This window comes from Juglans microcarpa x Juglans regia, chromosome 8D (genome assembly GCF_004785595.1).
Source record: "Juglans microcarpa x Juglans regia isolate MS1-56 chromosome 8D, Jm3101_v1.0, whole genome shotgun sequence".
NCBI lineage: Eukaryota > Viridiplantae > Streptophyta > Magnoliopsida > Fagales > Juglandaceae > Juglans > Juglans microcarpa x Juglans regia.
In genome coordinates, this window is record NC_054608.1 from 25,323,964 (window position 1) to 25,347,228 (window position 23,265).

The following is a 23,265-nucleotide window of genomic DNA, read 5'->3' on the forward strand; positions in this document are numbered from 1 at the left end:
AATTTAAATTCATGGTGATAATTTTGGAAAATGACATGATGAGTGGACCATGAAAATGGCAAATACATACTTAACCAAATTCTTTTTTCTTTTTTCTTTTTTAAATAAAGGAATATATGGCAAATGCATAATCCTATTGGTGTGGCACCAGAATCCTATAATGGGAATGACAATGAGAACAAAAAAATATCATTTTTATTTTATTTTAAAGATTTGTATATTTTTTCTCACCCCTTAGCTTCCCCATTTGTGCCTGCCGCCACTCTTGAGGCCGCTTCAAGGTATCCACAGAGCCCTTTACGCGGGCTGTGGAACACTCGATTCTTACCTGGCTAACTCCATTTGTTGAATCTCCATCACTAAACTCCACTTTGGAAAGCTCCTCAAGCTAACTGTCAATATTCCGAAACCAAATTTTGAGAGTCAATTACTTTATAGATTGTGGTTTAGCTTGAACTGAGCCACAACCTTTAAGCTCCGGTCAACAAAACCTAGATCTAAGGTCCCGTTTGAATACACAATTGGTCTCATTTTATTTGATCTTATCTTATCTCATCTCATCTTTTTCATTTTATCTCAACATCCAAACATTCAAACACAAACATTTTTTCTATCTCTCTTTCATGCTTTTTCATCTAATTATTACTACTTTCCTAAACTTCTATATAAAACACAAAAAATAATTAAATTTTTTCAAATCTTAAAATAAAAATAATATTAAAAAATTATTTTTAATAATATTTTAACTTCATAATATTTTTATTCAACTTTTCTTCTCTTTTCCCAAAACCCAATAAAAATTTTAATAAAAAATATCTCTTTTATTTATAAATTTCTCATCTCATCTCATCTCATATCATCTATAATACTAAGACTCGATAAATCTCTTAAATAGTAAGTGGCTTAAAGGTTTTATTATTATTATTATTATTATTGTTGGGAGTAAAAGGCATCATGGTTAACGGCGCGCAGCGCGGCCACCAACCCCTTTCTCTAATCCTACCTTCTCTCCAACTCTCTCTCTCTCTCTCTCTCTCTCTCTCTCCAGGGGTGACTTCTCTCTAAACCGAATAATGAGAAGATATAAGAATAATAAACGCTAATTTTCAAAAAAGACATTATTAACTTAAAGAAAAAAAAAATTGGAGACTTTTAGGTTTTACAAAAAAATATTTAAGAGGACAAAATTACAGTTTTTTCTTTAATTTTTTTTTTTTTTTTTTTTTTTTTTTTTTTTTTTTTTTTTTTTTTTTTTTTTTTTTTACAATGAAGTAAAAGACATGCAAACAAGTTTATCATATTACAACACTAAAATAAAACATTTTTTTTGTATAATATTTACTGACATGCAATGCGTTTTCCTTGAAGCTCTTCTCTCTCTCTCTCTATCTCTCTCTCTCTTTCCAAGCATTCGTAAATTTCAATTGCGGTGTGTTTGAGTAACATTATCGGAAAGCCCTATATCTCACCTTGAGAAACAAAAAATCTTCTAAATGAAGCTTCACAAGCAGTGCAAGATAATAAAAGCACTCTTATCAAGTGAGCTATTAGGCTGCCTCCTCCTCCATGGCCATCATTCCGAGTGCAAGGAAACAGAACCTTGATGCTCTCAAACCCTGTTTTTGCGTTTTTCTCTCTTGGCTTCTCCGTGCTCTCTTCTGCTTTCATGTCGAGATCTGGCTGGAGAATCCCCGCTTCTCCGCTTATGATGTTTCGAGTGTCTTCTGCTGCTATTGCTTTTCTCTCGAGACGATTCCTTCTTTCTCCCTTTTGACCTAGAATGATGTCGATCTCGATGATCAATTGATGAATCACTATCTGAACCACTGCTTCTATGCCGATGTTTCCCAGACAACTTTCTACTCCTTTCATCTTCGGATGATGAACCGTCATTCCAATTCTGGTGACGGCCTGAGGGTGTTCTAGCTTTCTTATTTTCTTGAGCAAGCTTTTCTGGATTGACTTTGTCAAATTTCTTCCCAGATGAACCGGTCTCCATATATATACTACTACCAGTTCTGTCTGAGTTACCATGAATGAGCTCAGTTTTCCCAGACCTGCCATCTTGAGCAATCTCCTGATCATGAGGTTCCTCACGATCTACACGAGTCCTGCTTATAGGAGTGGAAGAAGGCTTATTTTGGACCAGAAGGATATTGGCATCTCCTGCATCCTTGTTTGTTGAGTAGGGCATTTCAGGGGGAACTTCTAGGCCTAGTTCTTTACCCAAGGATTCCAGAAAGTCACCAGCAATTAAGCGGTTTAACGTCGTAGTAGCTGCTTCAATCTTCTTTCCTGGATCCTCAACTTTGTTTAGACTGATGCTTTCCCCTTCATCATCTGAATCATCAGAGAAAATAGCCTGCACAACTGAAGATGGTTAGTCTTGCAACAAATTAACATCATACTGATGGAATATGCGCAAGTGCAATTAAAATACTGAAGATGGTTAATTGCAAGAACCAAAGAGATGCACTGTCAAATTCAAGAGATGGACAACTGCAGAAGTATCAGGAACATATGTTGACTCTCCTGTAAACTAAATACCAGTAGCCAAAATACCAGCGAAAAAATTAGTTCATATAAAAGCTTTAGCATCAAACTAATTAAAGTGAGCAGTACTAGAAGTATGAACTGAAACTTCAGTGAACCCTCAGCATAGAAGTGAAACTGGTCTGAACCCCTAGGGGTTGGTTCAAGTGGTAAAGGCCTTGGGCTTGGGGGTATGCTCTCCAGGTCTAAATTCAAATCCCTTGGGTGCAAATAATCTCTAGGGGCCCCATTAGAGTAGGAGATTTTTCCCTTGAATTTCCCGATGTGCACTTACGGAAAACTCCTTGCCAAGAGCCTGTGCACCCCCGGGATTAGTCTGGACGCTGTTCCCGGATACCCGGTGCCAATCAAAAAAAAAAAAAAAGTAGTGAAACTAGTCTGGGTTGAAAATAAGATCGACTTGAGAGAGAATATTTTCACCATCTTGGGCTAGTCATTCCTAGGGGAAAAGATCAAAGATGAGCTTTCCTGCTATAATGGGACATCAAGGATACTAAACAAAAAATTGAGGTGTTTCAACTATGGAAGGAGATATGACGTGAACTCATGCTTTTAGCATTCTTTGATCCAACATATAATTAACCAAACTGGAAGGAGCACCAACACGTTAGGAGTAGGATTCACCTTTAGGGTAGAGAGAGAGAGAGAGAGAGAGAGCAATTATTTGTTTTGCATATAAAAGCCAATGTATATATTTTTTTTATTAGTAAGTCCTTGTATATATGAAGAAATCATAATGAATATCATTAACCTCATCACAAAAATATATCTCAATATTATCAGATGCATACCAAGAGTACATCAATATCCAAAAAGCCAAGCCAACTATATCCTATACCCCATATACACGAACCCATCCACCAGAATCTGAATTAGTTACGGTGTATCAAGTAATTCGAGGAAGTTCATAGTGCAAAAACGAACCCAAAATGTTCAAGTCCACAGTTGTTGTTACTAAAGGCCATGAACTTCTGGAAACTCAGGGGAGAGACAAGCAAGAAGATAGCTTTGATATAGAGAATAAAGAGAAAGGAATAGGCGCTTAAGCTCCAGATATATCCCTTGCATATAAGAAAAGGCTCCAGAGATCCCAATTCTTTTTTACTTTTAAATCAGAAACTACAATGCTAAAAAATGGGAAATTGAAATAGGCACTCTTTAATTCGTGCCTAACTTCTAGGGATTAGATTAAATTGCTTTTAGGTAGTCTTTTTTCATCCAAATCAAAATAATATTTAGTTGGAGAGATAAGTATTAAATATCAGGTGGTAAAGAGGCCAAATACTGTCTTGCCTAAAATATCTAGAAATTAAATAACAAATATGATACTACAGATCAGAAAGTACCTTGTACAGGTCAACTGGCCTCTCAACATTTTCAACTTCCACCTCAACTTCAATTTCCTTGCTAGACGCGTCTTGCCTTATTCCTTGAACGTCAAACTGGGGTGTAGTAGGGTGCGAGTCTCTATTTGCAGTTGGAGTCTCTTCCACTTTTGTTGATTTGACAGAATCTGATGTAAAAATAAGAGTATCGATCTTGCTCCTCATCCGTGGAGCGGGGGGTGGCTGCAAATGGTAAAAATAAATTGAGTTGATATAAATCTAGAGAGAAAAAATTATATGGCAGCTCTAACAGTGCATCTATTGACTGATGAGGAAAGCTAGTACCTACTCATTTATCACACTTGCATTTCAAATGTGAAACAAGGATTAAAATATAAAGGAGATTTGAATAACCACCCCCTCTCATCCTCAGGGAGAGAGAGAGAGAGAGAGAGGATTACCAATGCGGGAAAATCTAGAATACAGGAGAAACAGAGGCAAAAAGTAGGTGTGGAAAAAGGAAACTCAAATTACTTAGTAGACTGGTCGATATTCCAGTCTTTATCACTGTACAGATTCAATATGCCTAGAAAGATAAATAATATTCCCATTGCATCTGCACAAGAGATCTAAATAAACCGAAACGAAGTAGCAGCTATGCAATGCTATAAGAAAATTGCACCACAAATCGTTCCAGTCAACAGAAAGAAAGGGAAAGAATTGGATAAACAAAAAAAAAATGGTAAATCCTTCCTGAAAGGAATCAAAGAAAAAGGGGGAAAAGGAAAATAAAACGAAAACCAAAAAAGCAAACAGAGGCCTTGGGTAATGCAGATCAAGAAACAAAAAAAATAAAAAAGAAGACTAAGGAGAAAACACATGATACTACCTTCCCCATATATGGATCAATGAGATCGAAGCGCTTGCATAGGACAGGTGAAGGGCGCCACTGGCATTCTTCACGTTTTGGGAACAATTTCTTCATTACCAGATCCTCAGCTTCAGAATCCTTGACTTGCTGCTTCCAAATCAGTAAATTGAATTAGAAACTAGAAACTCAAAATCTAAAATTTAACCACCTCAAAAATACCTCTAGTCCACCAGAAGTGAACTGCATCCCTCCATTTGCTGAAAACTCCACAAACTGCTGTGGAGAGAACTTGCTTTCTTTACCCCATTGTCCTTTCTGTATTGCTTCAGCTGCAGCCTCAAAGTCTAATCTTTCATGAGCACGTGCTGCTTCTGACATATTACTAGCTCCACTTGAATCAGTAGAGCGAAGCCCTCCTTGATACTTTGCCTTGAGAAACTGCTCAAATCTTTCTTGCTTTACAGGGTCATCGTTGAAAGGCTTCATAACTTCAGGCAACCCACTCTAAAGTCCAGCATTAAGAAATGAAAAAAATCAATACATTCTAAAAGCAAATCAAACCAAGTATTAGAAAGTGGCGATATAAGGAAATGGAATTAAAGAGAAAGGTCAATCCTGGATTGCCGAGATAATTAATAACACCAAGAGAAAAAGGAAGATTAAAAAGATGCATGGCACTCACGAATGATGCAGGCTTTGTAAATGTATCTGAAAGATTGAATTGAAGTTGAATGACTTCTGCAGATGCAACGGATGAACCCAAATCTTTAGTGCTTCTCTCCAAAGGCCTTTCCCCTAAAATTTTACCACGGCTCTCTGCTGTCATCCTCTGTGTACTCAAAGACAACTTTCCATCCAGTTGCTGCTTGCTTTGACTGGTACGTTTCTGCCGCTCCTCCCAAAGCTTCCTTGTATAGTAATCATGGCCATTTCCTCCAGTAAGAAAATTAAATAACGGATTTGACTGATTCTTCTCTCTGGAGAGATCCTCAAATAATTTACCACATCGAGCTACTAAAGTTGCAACCCCTTCAATTAAGAGTTTCAGATTATTATCCTCTGGAGGAAGGACCTCTTGTGGAGGAGAATCAGCAAGCTTGTAGTTTGTCTCAAGAGGACCAGGAAACTTGTGGTGGGGTACAAAATCTTTTGGAATTACAGGAGCATCAAACCTGAAGAACAATTCAAAGATAATAATTCAGTTATAAACAAGGGCAGCAGGGGTGAAGAGAGAAGCAAGTGGAAATGACAATATATGCATATTTGTTTTTTTTTTTTTTTTTTTTGGGGGGGGGGGGGGGGGGGGGGGGGGGGGGGGTGGTTTTGGAGGGGGAGGGAAATATGCCCTAACCAAAATCCACAGGAGTACTAGATGTATCCACAAGTATAACAACTTGACTGAAATGATTAACGGAGAAAAAATAGTAACAGCTAGCATGTGTTTTACAAATAAAAGACATATCTACCAAGTTGTATACATTATATAACTAATACTTTTGATTAATACAAAGTATCCTCGTGGAGGTCTAGGATTTGACCTGTTATTATTGAATTTGTGAAGCCTAACTAATACTAATGGTGGTAGTATATTATCTATCTTATTGGAAAAATCTAGTAGTCGTAGGAACAACAACAACAACAACGAGAAGTACCGTTCCAACTGTTGCTCAGAATTTGATGCAACTCTAAAGCCAGGCAGAACACCATGCTCCTTTGCAACCAACTTTTGTTTACTGTCTGTGATCAATCCAGATGGCTCTTCAACTTCTTGAACATAAGTATCCACGAGGTCCAAACCTGAAAGGCTAGTTTACTTTAGTTAGAGAAACTTAGATCATGGGCATCAAGGTAACTATGTTTTTTTATCAATAATAAAACATCATTAAAAATGAAAAGACGCATCCAGGTACACAGGGTGTGTACAACAGAGTATCAGTGTAACTAAAAGTGAAATTAACAAAGCATGACTACATATAGTTAACAAAACTATTCCCCCATCAAAGATAAGATCAACTTACAGAAGCAGACTCAATTCAAGGGGACCAAATTCCTATTGAATGACGGAAACATCAAAAGCAACAATAGCAATAATAAGCTACATATTTTGTGTTAGGTTTAAATTAAGAAAAACTAAAACACTTGTCAACTCTTATTTTCTTGGGAAGATTATATATTAAATTTTTTCTTGGGAATATAGCTGTTAAATAACCAACTGCCCCAAAGGCATGTTTTGATGAGAAGTGGTGAATTTAATCATTTAATCTATATTCTAGCATTCACCCTTACGTGTGGCAGGTTTTTCCCCCTATCAGTTGGCCAGAGAAACCTCTATTAGAATGGAGGATAAGGTGTGGTCAAGGTTCAAACTCGAAACCACTACTATGATACCATGTTAAATGACCAATCATCCCAAAACGTAAGTTGATGGGAAGATTCGAATTTAATAATTCAATAACATTATAGCAATATCACTTACTGAGAATGTCAGAGCACTTTCACCCTCAGCATCCAACATTACAGGAAAAGAAGCACATGTGAAAAGCCATTGCTCATGAAAAAAAATGAAAATCCAATGTTTAGAAACAAACTTTCATCAATCCATATAACTGATCAGGTCAGTAGACAAATCATTCTTTTTAAACAAGAATTTTATTGATGATAATAGGCATAGCCCAAGTACACGGGACACATGCAAGAGTGACACCTAGGCATGATTGTCAAGAGATACAAGGAATTCATGATTTGTCGCTTGTGATCTTCAAAGCTTCTATCACTCCTTTCCCTCCAAAGACACCACCAAAGAGAAATGGGGACCATCCTCCATATTGCTCCGATTTGTAGATTACCACATGAGCCTCTCCAATTTGCTAGGAAATCAACTACCCTCGGCATCATCCAAGCTAATCCCACTCTAGCAAAGAAGTCATTCCATAGAGTTGTGGCAACCTCACAATCTCTCCCTACAACTCATGAATTAAGAATTCTCGCAAAGACACATAGATTAAAGAAGTAAATGATCAACCATCTCCCTGCTCGTATTGCACATGCAACACCAATCCATTATGATAAACTGTTGTTTCCTTAGATTATCTATGACGAGGATCTTCCCCAAGGAGGCCATGCATACGGATAAAGCTGCATTTGGAAGTGCCTTAGTCTTCCAAGGGAAAGGATTTGCATTGTCTATAATGAGAGATTTATTTATTTTTTATAAGTAAATAATGAGATTTATAGAATGAATGGACTATGAACTTCCCTTTCTCCGAAGGACTCCAGACAATCTTATCTACCTCTCCCACCCTCACTCTAGTAGAGTAGACAAGATTTTTAAGCACAGTGAATGCTTCAACTTCCCAATTTTGTAACTCTAAAGAAAGTGACTTCCATTGAGGAAAGCCATTGGATAGGTCGAAAAGATTTGCAATCGAGGCTTCCTGTGACCTTGTGAATATGTCTAGAGAAAGTTTCCCATTGCAAACCGAATATGTCTAGAGAAAGTTTCTCATCCTCTTCTTATGTGTTTCCAGAGCCCCACCTCATATGGTCCAATCACCTCATTCGTACTCCATCCACCCCTAGCCCCACCAAATTTTGAATAAATGACAGTCCTCCATAGAGCCTCCCTTTCTAGTTGGTATCTCCACAACCACTTTCCCAATAGAGCCTAATTAAAAGCCAACCAATTCCGAACTTCCAACCCTCCTTATGGGATCAAAGTGCATATGGTAGACCATTTTACAAGGCTGAACCAAATTCATCATCTACCACCCCCCCCCCCCCAAACAAAAGAAATCATGTCGTACGTCTCTATACGGTGGGCCACCTTAGTGGGAAGTGGAAACAAAGGCAAGAAATATGTAGGCAAGTTGGATAGAGTGCTCTTAATCCAAGTAATCCTACCACCTTTAGACAAATACTTCCCCTTACAACTAGCTAACCTTTGCTCCATTTTTTCTAATTACCTTAGATCTTTCATAGCCAAGGAGGATACTTTGCACTATAGAATGATAGCCAAGTTCCCCCACATTAGGAACATTTCCCACCAAAACCATTTCAAACTTTGCTAAGTTTACTTGCAACCAAAACTCGTTCAATGCATGAGAGAAGAGCCCTCAAAACTCTAATGTGCTCTTGATTAGCCCCCCCCCCCCCCCCCCCCCCCCCCCCCCCCCCCAAAAAAAAAAAAAGAGAGATGAGTGTCATCTGCAAACATGAAATAGGATATATAGAGTGTAACAGTACTTGTCTCCCCCACTGAGAATCTAGGAATCCACCCACCACAATACTTATATCATTTTGCCTCAAACCCCAATGCTTGATCCAAGAACACCATTTCTCCCCAAGGCCATGTCTCTAGAGCATGTAAAGCAAGAAGTTACAACTAACTCGATCATATGCCTTTGCCATGTCCAGCTTGCACAATAAAAAGGCATTCTAGGGGCTTCAGTATAATCTTCTCTATCAACGCACTCAATGTATTTGCCAAGACTTGAAAGAATTATGTACATCCCACTCACAAGGCTAATAGGGCGAGTCTTTTACCCTACTACACCTGGTCCTTGGGAATGATAGCAATACGAGTTGTGTTGAGACTTACTTTTCCAAAAACACCATTTCTCCCCAAGGCCTCATCTCTAGAGCATGTAAAGCAAGAAGTTACAATCGACTTGATCATATGCCTTTGTCATGTCCAGCTTGCGCAGTAATCCTAGCATTCTCATTTTAAGCATACTCTCCCAGCATCCACCAGCAAAGTACTAAGTGAAGTGTCTATCTACCTTTTAAAAAGGCATGCTAGGGGCTTCGGCATAATCTTCTCCATCAATGCACACAATCTATTTGCCAAGACTTCTGGAAGAATTATGTACATCCCACTCACAAGGCTAATGAGGTGATAGTCTTTTACCCTTCTACACCTGGTCTATTGGGAATGATAGCAATAAGAGTTGTGATGAGACTTTTTTCGTATCTTCCAATTTCATGGAACTCATGAGAGACCCCCATGTCATCATCTTTGATCACCTCGTAGCAAATTCAAAAAAAGGCCATAGTGAACACATCCAAACCTGGAGCTTTGTCACCAAACATGCTCTTTACTTTTGCTTCTTGTTGATCTAAGGATTTGAATGCTTCTATCAAATCTTCGGTCTCCAAGTGAATTGTATAGACAATCTATACAATTAAGTGCTCATAATAACTGACCATATGCATCATGATCACTGGAAGATTCGAAGTTGCCACTTCATCCACATCGTCTCAATGACATTGTTCCTCCTATGCAAGTTCGCCACACAATGGAAGACCTTGGTACACTTATCCTCCTCCCTCAACCATAAAACCCTCGATTTTTGTCTTCACAAAATCTCTCCCATTAAGGAAACCCTTTCCAGGTCCGCATTCCTATGGGCTTTACGTCCTCTCTCTAGTTCAAAGAGAACCCTCATCTCCTGCAGACCCTCCAAACCCTGAAATTGCTCCAAGAGTTCTCTTGGTACTCCACATTGCCAAACATGCTCATTCCAAGCCTTCAAATCTTTCGTCAGCATCTTGAGTTTGCATGCCATGATGTGGCTTGGAGCCCCGTACTATTGATAGGAAGACCACCATTGTCTAACTCTGTGATGAAGCCTTCGGATTTCAGTCACATTTTTAAACTTAAGTATCTTCGACCTCCAATAATGCTGCCACAATCAAAGATTGAGCACAACCTGGAAAGTTGTTTTAAGATTAGATCTGGGGATACAGGGTATCTATACTCGACAAAGAGTGGTGCTCTCAATTGCTAGTCCACATGAAGTGCCACCAACAAGGAATATCCAGTCAAACTGAAATCAGAGAACTCCACCATGGTTGGGTGGAGATGGGAAACTCTTGATCTTTCACTTTGGAATCGAGCGGAAATTAAAATATCCACCCAATTGATCCCACAATTGTCTTCTCATATTATCTACATTAGGACCATAGCCACCCGCAAAGGCCCACAAATATCCATCCTCTATGTTCTTAAACGAAAACGCCACCATAAATTCCTCAATACACTTCCACTTTTTCCACCATCCTCATATCCCACATAACCAACACACCCCTGAAGCCCCATTAGATGGTAAATAAGACCAACCCACTGGTTGACAACCCCACAAACCCCTTGATGTACTTAAGAAGTTTCAGATTTGTCTCTTGCAAACATATGATGTTAGCTTTACATTTGCGAAGCTGGTTTCTACTTTTGCGGGACTTTTCAATCGCATTCAACCACCTTACAATCCACGAGACAATTTTAGGCTTTATAAAACTACTGTCTTTGCCCTTGCCCTTCCTTTGATTTCCCACTACTAGAACTCCTTCTCTTGCCTCATAGTTGGCCGACCAAGCAATAGTTTTTAGCTCTCTGTCTCTTTTCTTAGCTGAATTGTACTCGCCTCATAATTTGGATGGGTCTGTCCAGTCCTCAATGGCAATGAGTAAGGCCAAAAATTGGTCCTCAAAACCATCATGTGAGAGCCCCGCACAGTGTTGGATCTCCTTTACTTTGTGAATAACCCAATCCAACACCGCCATTTTACTAATCAATTCGGATTTAAGGAGTTCAAGGGTTGGCCTCCTCCCAAACATCTTCATCAAATGACCCATCTACTACCTCCAAGCCAAGACCTGAAACTTGCCGAGGCACCCCCTCACTCTCATCGTTCAGCCCCATCAAGATCAAACACTACATATCCTCTTTTGCAAATGTGGCCGATCCTAATGCTGTCTCAAGTGAGTTACCATTCTTGTCCTCCTCATCATCAACTATCTAACCATCAATTTCTGCCTCATAGCCGAGCTTTGTATTTTTCCTTTCTTGTTGTCTCTGACGCCACAACCAGAAAATTGTTGGTTGAAGACCAACCACCCAGTTGCAATCTTTCGGCAATGATTTCTGTGCAACCACTGACAAGCAAATCAAAGTGGTCGGCATCTGTTTCATTGCTCCAGAGGTAGAACCCGTTTCAAAAGAGAGCGGCCCGAAAATTCTTTGACTAGCCATCTCTTGGCCAGATACCTTAATTTGGGTTGGGCTATCATCTTCCTTTTCTTGCCTGAGAATGTTGCGGTCCAATCATCCAATTTTTCTTCTTCCTCCTCTCCCATGCTTACATGATCCCATGACTATCTCCTGCACCAGCCAGTGCTTCTCCATGCTCACGACCAAGCCCAAACCCACGTCAACCTTCTATATTAAACCATCAACCACTTTCCTCAAATTCAACAGATCAGTTTTAACACTTTCTAAAGTCAGCTTCGCTGCACCTACTCCCTTGAACAATAAGCCACCCTCCCTTCTTACATAACTTCTAGACAAGCGGCATATCAGACCTTGTTCGGCACATCTCCACAAACGGTCACTACCTTCTCACAAATACTGATATTGTCCCTCTCGTTCTGTATCAGTTCCCCTGGAAGTCCCAAACAGCTCTTCATCTGCACTTACATCTGCTTTGGTCTCCTGTAATGGCAGAAACAGGGCACTAAGACATGACCCCCTCTTAGCAGCATCCTTCCCAGGAGCAACCACCATCAGCATTTGCTGTTTAAGAGAGCTGGCCCCTTTTCTAAACATTAACGCCAATGGTCTCTACACTGCTACAGGCCTCACTATGCCCAGCCTTTTCTAGCCCCATGCCTCTACTTCTTTGGGGATGATAATGAATCCTCTTCTCCCACCGTCCACATATTCTACCATGGCCAAATATCTCTCATAACCGTTCGAGCACTTTTGGGTAATATGCATGCTTCTACTAACAAAGAAAGGTTCTAACATAGTCCTTCTTTCCTTTGACTGAGAACACTCCTCGGAGGAGATGGTGAGCACCAGTGATAATCATCAGAGGAGATGGACCAGAGAACAGTAGAGGTACTCATACAGAGAGGAAAAAAGGGTGGCTACCAACAAAAAAAATTATGGGCATGAGCATTATAGAAACTCAAAAGGGAAAGCAGGTGCACTACAAGTTGAATCAGCAGAAAAATCTCACTTCAATCAGATCATATAGTCATTACTCCTCATGACATCGTAAATATCCTTACTGTTGATTGTATGAAAAAACAAAACAGCTTCTAGTAGATCGGAAATGACGTATGGGTAAACCTTTAAACTTTTTCAAAGTCTTGAAATAATTTATGAAAAGTTTTACAAAAATACCAGAAAAAAATCCCACAGTATTCATATTGTTTCACATGTGCACGCCATTTGCTTGGTTCATATGAGAATTACTTATTAAAGGAAATATAAAAGTCTTAACAACAGACGTAGCCTGGTGTGGCTGGGACCTCATACTATGACTTAACTTAGGATCCAATCTCCATAGGATTCATTGTGAGGTTTTGAGTTTAATGTCTAAATTGCCCAGGTCAAGTGAAACTTCATAGGTACAGTAGTTTCCTTATCTAAGCGTTGGTTCCTTAAGATAACAATAGTGAACCCTATGGTTGTGCAGTTAACTTGTTACTTGACCAAAACAAGGAGTGATGGATAGCCAAACATATTGGACCAGCAAGTCAAGCCTGGGCTCCTAAACACTGCATAAAACTCTATCAAACAGACTCGATCCTAGCAAGACAAATCACTTAATTCTGATTTGAAACACTGACCAGAGTCATAGACATCCTCGTCTTCAGCATCAAGTTCTTCAAGTGCTCCAATGCCAAAACCAGGAGCAACATTTCCTGCTGTTGAATTCAAGCTAATCCGTCAAATCGAACTCAACAAAAGAAATCCATACAATTGAAACAAAACAAGAATCAGATAAAGATCCAAATCAAAATACTCTAGCCAATAACGGCATGTACACCAAGTGATCAGATGATAGATCTTACACTTGAAACCAAAAAGATTATCTTTGGCCATGTATGCTTTTCGATTTCCAGGCTCCTTCCCAGATATACGAGATCTTTTCTTTTCTGAACACATAAAAATTAAAACAAAAAAGAGCATTTAAGATATGGTTGCATTGTAGCTATCATAGAGTAAGCAGCAACCTGATATACGTTTTTTTTTTTATAAGCAACCGGATATACTTTCAGAGACATACCCCTAAACTCAGGAGCATGCTTATAAGGATCAAAACCTAGACCATGCAAGTCCTGCTTTGGATTGAGCACGTAAACCTGAAGTAAGAAAAGGTCAGATATTTTATTTAGCTGCAACAGGAATTTCAATGTAACCATTTGCAACAATATAAAAATCTTGACATTAAAAGATCCTTGGGCAAAAGCAACCGAGACTGTGGTCACATGATTTTGTGCCAAGTTAAAAAAGCATTTGATATTTTCAATATTTTGCGTTGTTTCTCAAAACAATTACAAAATCATTAGTGAGGCCATATAGTCATAATATTCCATTGACCACTAGTTTTGTTCTCAACTAAAATGGCTATTCTAGAGTGACTTTGCAATTCATTTAAAAAAATCACTCACATCATGCTAAAGGATGGCCATGGTCCAGGAGGAAGTTTTCTAGCACATACAATGGAACCACTTTGGGGTTCCACAAACTTATTGGAGTTGGAAGATCAGCCTACTAAAAATATACTACGCTAAGACATAGAGATAAATGGGCATAAGTTTGAGCGAATCCATAGAATAACTAGATGAGAAAAAAATCCTAAAAGATCAGTTCTTCATGTATCAATTGATCTATATATGGAAAATTTCTCACAGGTGTGCTTTCATATGACAGAACATCATCATTAGCAGGCTGTTCCGTAGAACTTTCAATGTTGCCCTTGACAGGCTCAGATTCAGCAAGCTGAGCTTTTGCATCATCAGAAGAAAAGGCCAAGAAAGCTTTACGAGCTTCTCTCCGAGCATCTGTGAGTAAATAATGAAGACATGGAGTTAGATATGTTTGTGCTTAAATCTAACTAAACTAGGAAATTTTGCACTGAACCATAATATAATCAGATGAAACCACAAAATTGATGTGATTTCAACTTCCAGCTTAACAAGAAAACTAGGTTTTTTTCTGTTGAGGTGCTGAAGATAGAATGGCAAACTTGAAGAATATTCTAGAGAGAATGTAGCATCAGAATTCAATGTGTATCAACACTATGGTGTTTTAACAGACTTCACACAGAATCAATGTCTGACAGTTCCAAACCCCACAATCTAAGATTCAAGGGGGACTGTTACACTTGAAAAACCCATTATGCATAAATGTCCAGCCAATTATAGCAAAAATAAATGAAACAAGGTAGCATACTTATTTCAACCTGTGCATATGCTTATACAGACCCCTGTACTAATTTCTAGAACTCTAAGCCTCAGGCTGTCTCAGACTGAAACAGGAAACTCTTCAGATAAGAACATCAAGATGAAAACCATAGAAAAAACCTATAACCAGATTATATTAAATATATTATATGAGCAATACTTTTCAACTTCCTATTAACCATCGTCCTTGGATGTGGCATCAAATTTTTGGAAAATTAATTTTTTTATTTTTCACCTACTTTGGAAAAAAAATTCATTTATTTGCCACATTAGGGATGATGAATAGCATTTTCCAAAAAATTACAAGGGAGAATTTCATTTAGCACCTTCAAACTAACACCACCATTTTTCAAATTGCACCCCAAACTATCAAAACCAAAAAAATAGTACCCTACAGTGCCCATCTCTTTCAATTTGCACCCTACATTCCAACTAATCCGTTAAATATGACTAAACCTTAAATCTACGAGTGAACCCTCTAAAATACCATCCCTATAAATTAGAATAGCCTAACTACCTTTTATTTTCAATAAAATGACAATAAATAAATAAAAAAAGGATCCAGGCACCCACAAGAGATGCCCTGCTAGGGCCTATAAGGGCTGCCCAAGGGGAGGCTCAAGGTGGCCAAACACAGGCTGCCCTCCTCTTTTTTTGCTCTTTATTATGTTTTTATTTCTGTTTTGTTTCTTTTATTCAATTTTAGTGAAGGCATTTTTTTTTTTCAATAAGTAAAGACCAATTTTAGTGAAGGCATTTAAGACGATTCATTCAAAAATTTTAAGGTTCTGTGATGTTTTAAGGATGAATTGGATGGAGGTGCAAATTAAAGAAATTGATAGTTTAGGGTGCCCAATTGTTGGTTTTGGTGGTTTACGATACAGTTTGAAAAATGGGTGAAAACTTGAGGTTAAAAATGGAAATCATTATTGTAATAACAAAACATATTCTTATAAAAATAATAAAACATATCTCAAATCGGGATAAAGAAATACCATATTGTGAGTTCGCATGGGAATTTTTAATTGAGTGACCATGTCGCCATCCCATCTTTAGCAACAATTTTACACCTATTCAAAAGCAGCAAACAGGGGCGTATCTTAGAATTTGTATCAAAATTACCATTATCACAGGCATCACTCTTATATTAACTGAAACAAACCAATAGACTCTGTGACTGGAAGAATTATTTCATCAGGAACAGGCCCAGGAATAGCTGATGGCCTGCAATACACAACAAACATATCATAAACAGACCAGCAAGACATTTCATGCTGATGTATTTAGGAAGTAGAACTGTGTGCGCATGTCCAACAGAGACTTAGAACTCTCAAAAGAAAAGGCATTACATAAGAGACTCATATGGTGAGTGCATATTGGTTAGCGCACTTAAAAGAGAAATTAATACTTAATTTTAATTAAGTATTGTATTGTATTGCATTGGAATGTGGAATGTGGAATTTACCAGAGAATTACAGGACTGGGAAGTGTGTGAAGTTGCTGATTTCCTTGTAAAATTATATGATATGAAGATCGATCAGAACAGGGAGGATAGGCTGCTGTGGGTGCATGATTATAATTCTAGATTCTCAGTGAGATCTTTCTACAAGGTGTTAAATAGTCATGGTGATAAAGTATACCCCTGGAAATGTATCTGGAGAGCAAGGGTGCCTAGTTAAGTTGCATTTTTTTGTTGGCTGGTGTCTCTTGAGAAAATATTAACCACAGATAATTTGAGGAAAAGAGGATTATTTGTAATTGACTGGTGTTTTATGTGTAAAAAAGATGGTGAATCTGTTAACCATCTTTTTCTTCATTGTGAGGTGGTGACAAAGCTGTGGAACGAGATTTTTGCAAGGGTAGGCATTGCTTGGGTGATGCCTTTGTGTGTGGTGGACTTTTTGGCTAGCTGGCAAGGTTCAGTGGGATGTGGAGTCAGTGCAGCAATGTGGAGGATAATACCCTTGTGTTTGTTTTGGTGTTTATGGTTAGAGAGAAATGGGAGGTGTCTTGAAGATTGTGAACCAACCATGGGGGAATTCAGGAATTTTTTCTTTAGCATCATAAGTTTTTGGGGGAAGAACCTTGTAAGGGATGGGAATATTTGTAGTGTTTTGCCTTAGTTCTATTTTGCTACAGCTTGTATCTAGGTTTACTCACTTGTATACATCCTGTGTACTTGGGCTATGCCTATTTACTTGGAATAAATTCTATTATTACCTATCAAAAAAAAAAAAAGTATTGTATTGAAAGAAACAATGGTTAATTTTTGTGCATATGTTGATCCATAATTATTTTTCATTTTGTTTCGCTTGTAGTCTAGTTTTTTTTTTGGCACTGGGTGTCCAAGAACAAAGTCCCGACTAATCCCCGAGGTGATTGTAGTCTAGCTAATGTTCTTTTTAGTCATTCTCAGTTGAAGCTTTAATTTAATGATATACGGTTTTATGGTATAAAATGCTAAATAGTCCATCTGGTTTGCCTTTTGGACAAATTGATCCCTATACTTTAATATCAATTTTTGTAAATTTTTTATTAGTTTTTATTTTTATTTTTATTTTTTCTTCTACTTTTAGATCTTTTTTATTTTCATGACACATGGCATGCCAAGTCAGCATTTTTAACAATTAATTAATAGAATGTTAACGAAAGGGCTGATTTGATCAAAATTGAAACCACACGGACTACTTATTCTCTAATCCTTTTTATATAACATTGTTCATCCGGGCTGAGTTTTTTCCCAACCCGGTCCAGAACCGGATTCCGGCCCAGAACAAATCAGGGCCGAAACCCGGGTTGCAAAACCCAGGTACATCCAATACCCGGGTTGCAAAACCCAAGTACACCCAATACCCCTTTTTTTCAGTTTGAATGTTTTGATGTTTCCTCAAACACATGCCCACGTTTCTGGTTAAGAACATTGTAGATACCACCAAGTGCCTGTTCAGGAGCTTGTATCTCCACCAAGTACACAGGTTCAAGAAGCCTGGGTTTGGCAGTCAGCTGGGAAGCATATATAACCCTCCTAGCAATTGGAATGACCTAACCACCATCTATGTGGATGGCATCGGCGTGAAGAACCACATCACAGACTTCAAAGCAAATACCTCTCATGTTTTCTTCAGCCAATGCACCTTCCTTAGAAGCCCACTAAAAGTCTAAAACCCGGCCACAACATTCAGGTACTGAGCTCCCTTACACATATCCACTACCACATTAGGGCCAGTAATCTCCAAGCCAAAACACCAATTTTTCTTCAGATCCTTATCTCAACCAAACTCCTCAGACAAGATTTTGGAACGAACTTTAGGATCATCCCTTGGACTGATACAGCCATCATCAATGACATCTGCAAACCCCTCCTCCAAGGGGCGCTTCCATGTACAAACGGTTGTGCTTGTTGGGTGACTTGCTCATCACAATACGAGAAGACTACTAAAGGACTGTCTCACGGAAGTATACAACAGGATCAGACTTGATAATCTCTGCACCACCCATGAAATCATCTTGCAAATCCTTCAAACAGATCTCAAGGTGGAGTTCTCCAGCACCAGCAATGATGTGCTCTCCAAACTCTTCAATAGAACAGACGACCATAGGATCTGACTTTGCCAAACGTTTCAGTCCTTCAAAACATTCAAACTGAAGAAGGAAAAAAAAATGGGGTTCAACCTGGAACCCGGAATCCTTTAAAACCCGGATTCATCTAGGTTTCGGTCCAGGTCTAACCCGGGCTAACCCGGCCCGGGTTTGAAACCTGGGTTCTCGGGCCGGAACCCAGATGAACAGTCCTACTTTTATAAGTCTTTGAGAAAAATAATCAAAAGATTGTGAATTAAGAGATGGAACATAAAAAGTAGATAAAGAAAATATAGGCCCATACATTGTGAGTTCTAGGCTAATTCGGTTTAATAGGAAGACCGAATCAACTCTTTATGACCTCTCCGTCATTTAGAACGCCAAGCATGAGAACATTTTGTAGGGTGTCCCTATATTAGGGTATCATGGCACCCATCTACAAGTACACTCTAGAATCAATAGTTTCCAAATCTTAATTGTTGGAAAAAGGATCAAACACATCCAATATTCGGTCTAAGTCCTATGTCAAAATAAATCATACTCTTGACTTCCTTCTTTGTATAGCTAAAATTATTTTCACACCATATGGTTGGGTTGGCCAAGGATGATGTAATACATGCTACTACTTAGCTTAGTCCACAGAATCCCAAGTTCCAACACTTGCAAATCAACTTGCTTAACCAATAGATAGGCATCAAATGAAATACTGATATAAATTATCACAATTAAAGAAACTTAACCTTTGTTGTCGTTCCTTTTCAGCTTGTTTACGAGCAAGTTCTGCAGCTGTAAATCCAAATGTATCGAACTGCATAGATGTCCCAAGTGATTGACTGTCCAATTCCTAAATGTGAAAACAAAGGAATCAAAAAAGTTGATTAAGAATCTTGTAATTTTTTTATAACATGCAGAATAATATATTTAAAACAATAATCTCAACAAAATAGCTTCCTCAATCTCTGTTTAGCATGCCCATTGTTAGACTTCCTAAATATATGCGTTCAGCACAAGACTTACAATATTACCAATTATAACCTGAGCTGTTCTCACTTATCAAAAAAAAAAAACTTGAGCTGTTCTATGCATCAATGAAAATACTCTTTCCATGAAACACAACGCCATCATAATTAATAAATAAATAAGTTTCAATTGTGTGATGTTCTTTGTTTTCCTTTTTGATAACTAATTTTTAAATAGTAATTCTTAAACACAACCCCCCTCAATCCCTCTAACACCCCTATTAAAGCAAATTGTTACATGCTCATATTAAAGCAAACCCCAGGGCAGGGTTTGCCCCCCAGAATCCGCCACCGCATCCCGAGGGTGGGGCCCCCTGAACATGTGTCAGGGTGCGGGGGGCAGACCCCTGTTCCATCCACCACCCACCTCTGTCACAACCGGGAAAAAAAATAAAATCCAAAGAAAAGAGAAAATCCACAACAAAATCCACAAAAAATCCACAACACAATACACAACAAAAAAAACCAAAACTAGTAAAAACAATTTCGCAAACCCACAGCCACGGGCCCACGACGACTAAGAGGGAGACAGGGTCTGAGAAGAAAAGGAGGGAGAAGCCAAGGAGGAGGAGGAGGAAAAGAAGAAGAAGAAGAAGAGGACGCGGGCCGTGTCGCCGCTACGACTGCGAGAGGGAGAGACGATCTGAGAGGCAGCGCCGCAAAGAGGGAGAGAGAGAGAGAGAGAGAGAGGGAGGAGAGAGATTGAGGGGGGCGAGCAGGGGGTTAGGTTTAACGTAACCCCCCCCCCCCCCCCCAATACGACGTCATTTCCCTTACAAAAAAAAATTCTTTACCAAAACAACATCATTTTGGTAACGAATTTATATATATATATATATAATTATATATTTTTGGGTTGCGCTTAAGCCCAGGCCAGGGGTTCGGAGGGGGCCAGGCTTGGGCCATAACCACCCCCCCCCCCGGGGGGTGTTTTCCCTTGAGGGGCCGGGGCGGGGGACGCATGGTGGTGGGGGGCAGTGCCCCTCCGCCAACCCCTAATGTTTAGCTAGCATAATCCCTTACCCTTGTTTTTAGTAATACAATATAATCCTTCAAACTATAAATAGAATGCTTTCACTAGTACTTCATAATTTTTTTGTGAAGAAATACATGTAGTCTCTTTACATCTCCTAAGCTATGACATCTGTATCTATGGCATTCATAGTACTTAAAAGTCACTAAAAGTCATATACTTTCATGGAAGTGCAGCTTCCTTGTCAAAAAAGAAATGGCTGGAAAAAAATGAACGGAAGTGACTCATAGGTAAATGGAAAATCTTCTTCAGATAATTTTCCGATTGAAAAATGTTGTTGACACCTAAAAGAACCCAAAGTATAGGAGTGCTTATATCCATTTAGTTACTCAATTTACACTCAGCATCTTATATGCTTTTTGTTTTTTTTGAATCTGCATCACTAGGAAGCTCTCTGTGCCATACCATGTATCAGATACATGTCCATTCCCTCCCTCCCTTCGACATATCATCATATTTGTATCATGTCTATACGTACCCTATATGTACTGATGCTTCCGAGACAAACCCCATAAAGCCCCTTAAAGATTCATCAAACTTCAACAATTACAAACACTGATCACAAATTTCTCCCCATTCTCAATTTACATCGTACTCGTACTTTGCCCTCTTTTCTACTCTACAAACAAGCAAGATGAGAGAGATTCCCACTGAATTGTCCACTCGCCCCTCCCATTATTATTAAAACATTCGAACAAAGGAATCAAAATTCTCTCTTTTCTCCTCTCCATCCCACTTTATCCTCTCCCCTCCAAACTCCCAAAAAAAGTGCAACCTTCAAACTCCCAAACAAAGTGCAAGGGGGAAAATCTTCAAAACCCCCAAAGAATTGAATTTGTCATAACCTTGGGTCATGAATATCACAATGAACGATTGCAATACAAAATATATAACATTTCACAAAGTCTATTAATTTCCATGCCATTTTTAGTCTACTTCCCTCATTGATATTCATACCAGAGACATATATCTTGTAAAATAGAACATGAATCAACAATGTCCAAACATGCACCACATTTTCAACAGCTAGAACCTCCAACAACAAATCCACAAAGTTGACAGTTGCTAAGTGAAAAAAATCTTTTAGCAAACCAGTATTTAGGCTAAGACAAGATACAAACATACAGTTTTTTCGTCTTCATCTAAAAAGTTCAAAATGCTCTGCTGCTTGACTTCAGCTCTATTCTTTCGGGATGATACAAATGACTGTGGAGCCCACCCTGCACATTTGTTTTGCAGTGTTAACATTATTCTACACTCAAGTCTTAATTTAAAAAATTTAGTTCTTCTAACTATAAACTAAAATTATACCCTTTTCGGACCCCACAGTATTGTAATAACCAGCAGAAAACCCTCCTGTAAATGCTCCATGAAATCTTCGTCGCCCTTCTTCATCTGTAACCTGGAGAAAAATTAAGAGTACAAGGAATCAGCAACAGTATGAAAAGAGCATTATCAAAGACGTCATCTCTTCTTTCTTATGAAATCCTAAGCAAAACATTCGAGAAATATTTTATTAGCTTTTACTTAAAGCAATGTAATGATCTGCAAACCAGGTATATGGTTATAAATCCAACTATCAGACAGTTCACATGCAATTCAAAATCTAAGGGCTTGCTACAACACATGCTACATGAATATGATCTTTCACCACTGTGTTTTAGATAAAACTAGCTTGAAAATGGTCCCTATAGATTGGCAGTCATCTAAAACATTATTATAAACATGCAAATGGGTAAAAGGCCATTAAAATCTGCTGTTTTCTCATTAATGACTCCCATTTCCGAAGTCCTTCTAGAGAGGATGACATTTTACCTATAATGCCAATTTGGATTCCAAGGAAAAATACTTTCACGATCTCCAGGTCCAAACAAACAAAAGCCTTCACTAAAACTCATACCAACGCAATTACATAGGCTCAATGTGTATGTACTTCGGATCTTATATCGCAACCCAAATAAAACATAGAAGGCACTCAAGTCTTCTTCCTATTTTCTTTCCTGAGCTTCCCAGGAACCAAACAAGAGAAAGAAAATTTGAACGAAAAGTTAGGAAAATGTGACCGTACCTCTTGCTTCCAAACAGGGAGGCTTCGGAGGTGACCAGAGGACTCGGCCACAGCTTTCTTCTTACGGCTGCTGATTTCTTCCTCCCGCTCTATCGGTGTTCCATAGAACACGTAATCGTCTCCATCTGAGTCCATTTTTCGTGAAATTATCAGTAACCAAATTAAAGCTCTGATTGTCGAAACCAAAGTGGAGAAGACGAGAACTTAGGAGATGGATTAAATCCTAACGAACTACAAAACAGTATATATGGTTGCAGAGCAAAGAGAGCCCTCGCGGTGGGAGAATGTAGAGAAAGAGAGCCCTCGCAAGGGTTCCAACTTCTCCCACATGTGATTGGAAGTTGAAACGATAAATTGGAACGATGAGTTGGACAGATTTCTTTTTTTTTTTTTTTTTTTTCTTCATTGGTTAATGAATATTATTATTACGAGGGCCGTTAGAGACAAATAAATTCTACAAAACAATTTCACATAATGTTGCGGCACACCAACAGTGGGCCGTTTTTTTTTTTTTTTTTTTTTTTTTTTCTTCTTTTCTTTCTTTCTTCTTCTTCTTTTTTTTTTTT

At 38.5% G+C, this 23,265-nt stretch overlaps 1 protein-coding gene across 1 annotated transcript; it reads right to left on the reverse strand.

Annotated features, from left to right (window-relative positions):
* Nucleotides 1-1,397: 1,397 nt before the first annotated feature.
* On the reverse strand, nt 1,398-23,058 carry LOC121242706 (G patch domain-containing protein TGH). The gene is made up of 16 exons (XM_041140642.1): nt 22,700-23,058; nt 21,943-22,033; nt 21,757-21,851; nt 19,320-19,423; nt 16,163-16,224; nt 15,996-16,070; nt 14,447-14,598; nt 13,821-13,896; nt 13,606-13,689; nt 13,381-13,458; nt 6,402-6,546; nt 5,432-5,921; nt 4,969-5,253; nt 4,768-4,896; nt 3,900-4,121; nt 1,398-2,362 (listed from the first exon to the last, which is right to left on the reverse strand). The coding sequence occupies exons 1-16, from the start codon at nt 22,832-22,834 to the stop codon at nt 1,610-1,612; spliced, it is 2,976 nt and encodes a 991-aa protein (XP_040996576.1). The 5' UTR covers nt 22,835-23,058; the 3' UTR covers nt 1,398-1,609.
* Between the last annotated feature and the right edge of the window lie 207 nt (nt 23,059-23,265).

Bases quoted from the DNA above. Each gene is read 5' to 3' on its own strand.
- LOC121242706 (XM_041140642.1), bottom strand. From the start codon at position 22,834: ATGGACTCAGATGGAGACGATTACGTGTTCTATGGAACACCGATAGAG. The intron at 16,071-16,162 runs GTTTGTTTCAGT...GCTTTTGAATAG, and splicing joins TCCAGTCACAGAGTCTATTG to GTGTAAAATTGTTGCTAAAG. The intron at 13,690-13,820 runs GTATGTCTCTGA...TTATGTGTTCAG, and splicing joins GCATGCTCCTGAGTTTAGGG to AAAAGAAAAGATCTCGTATA.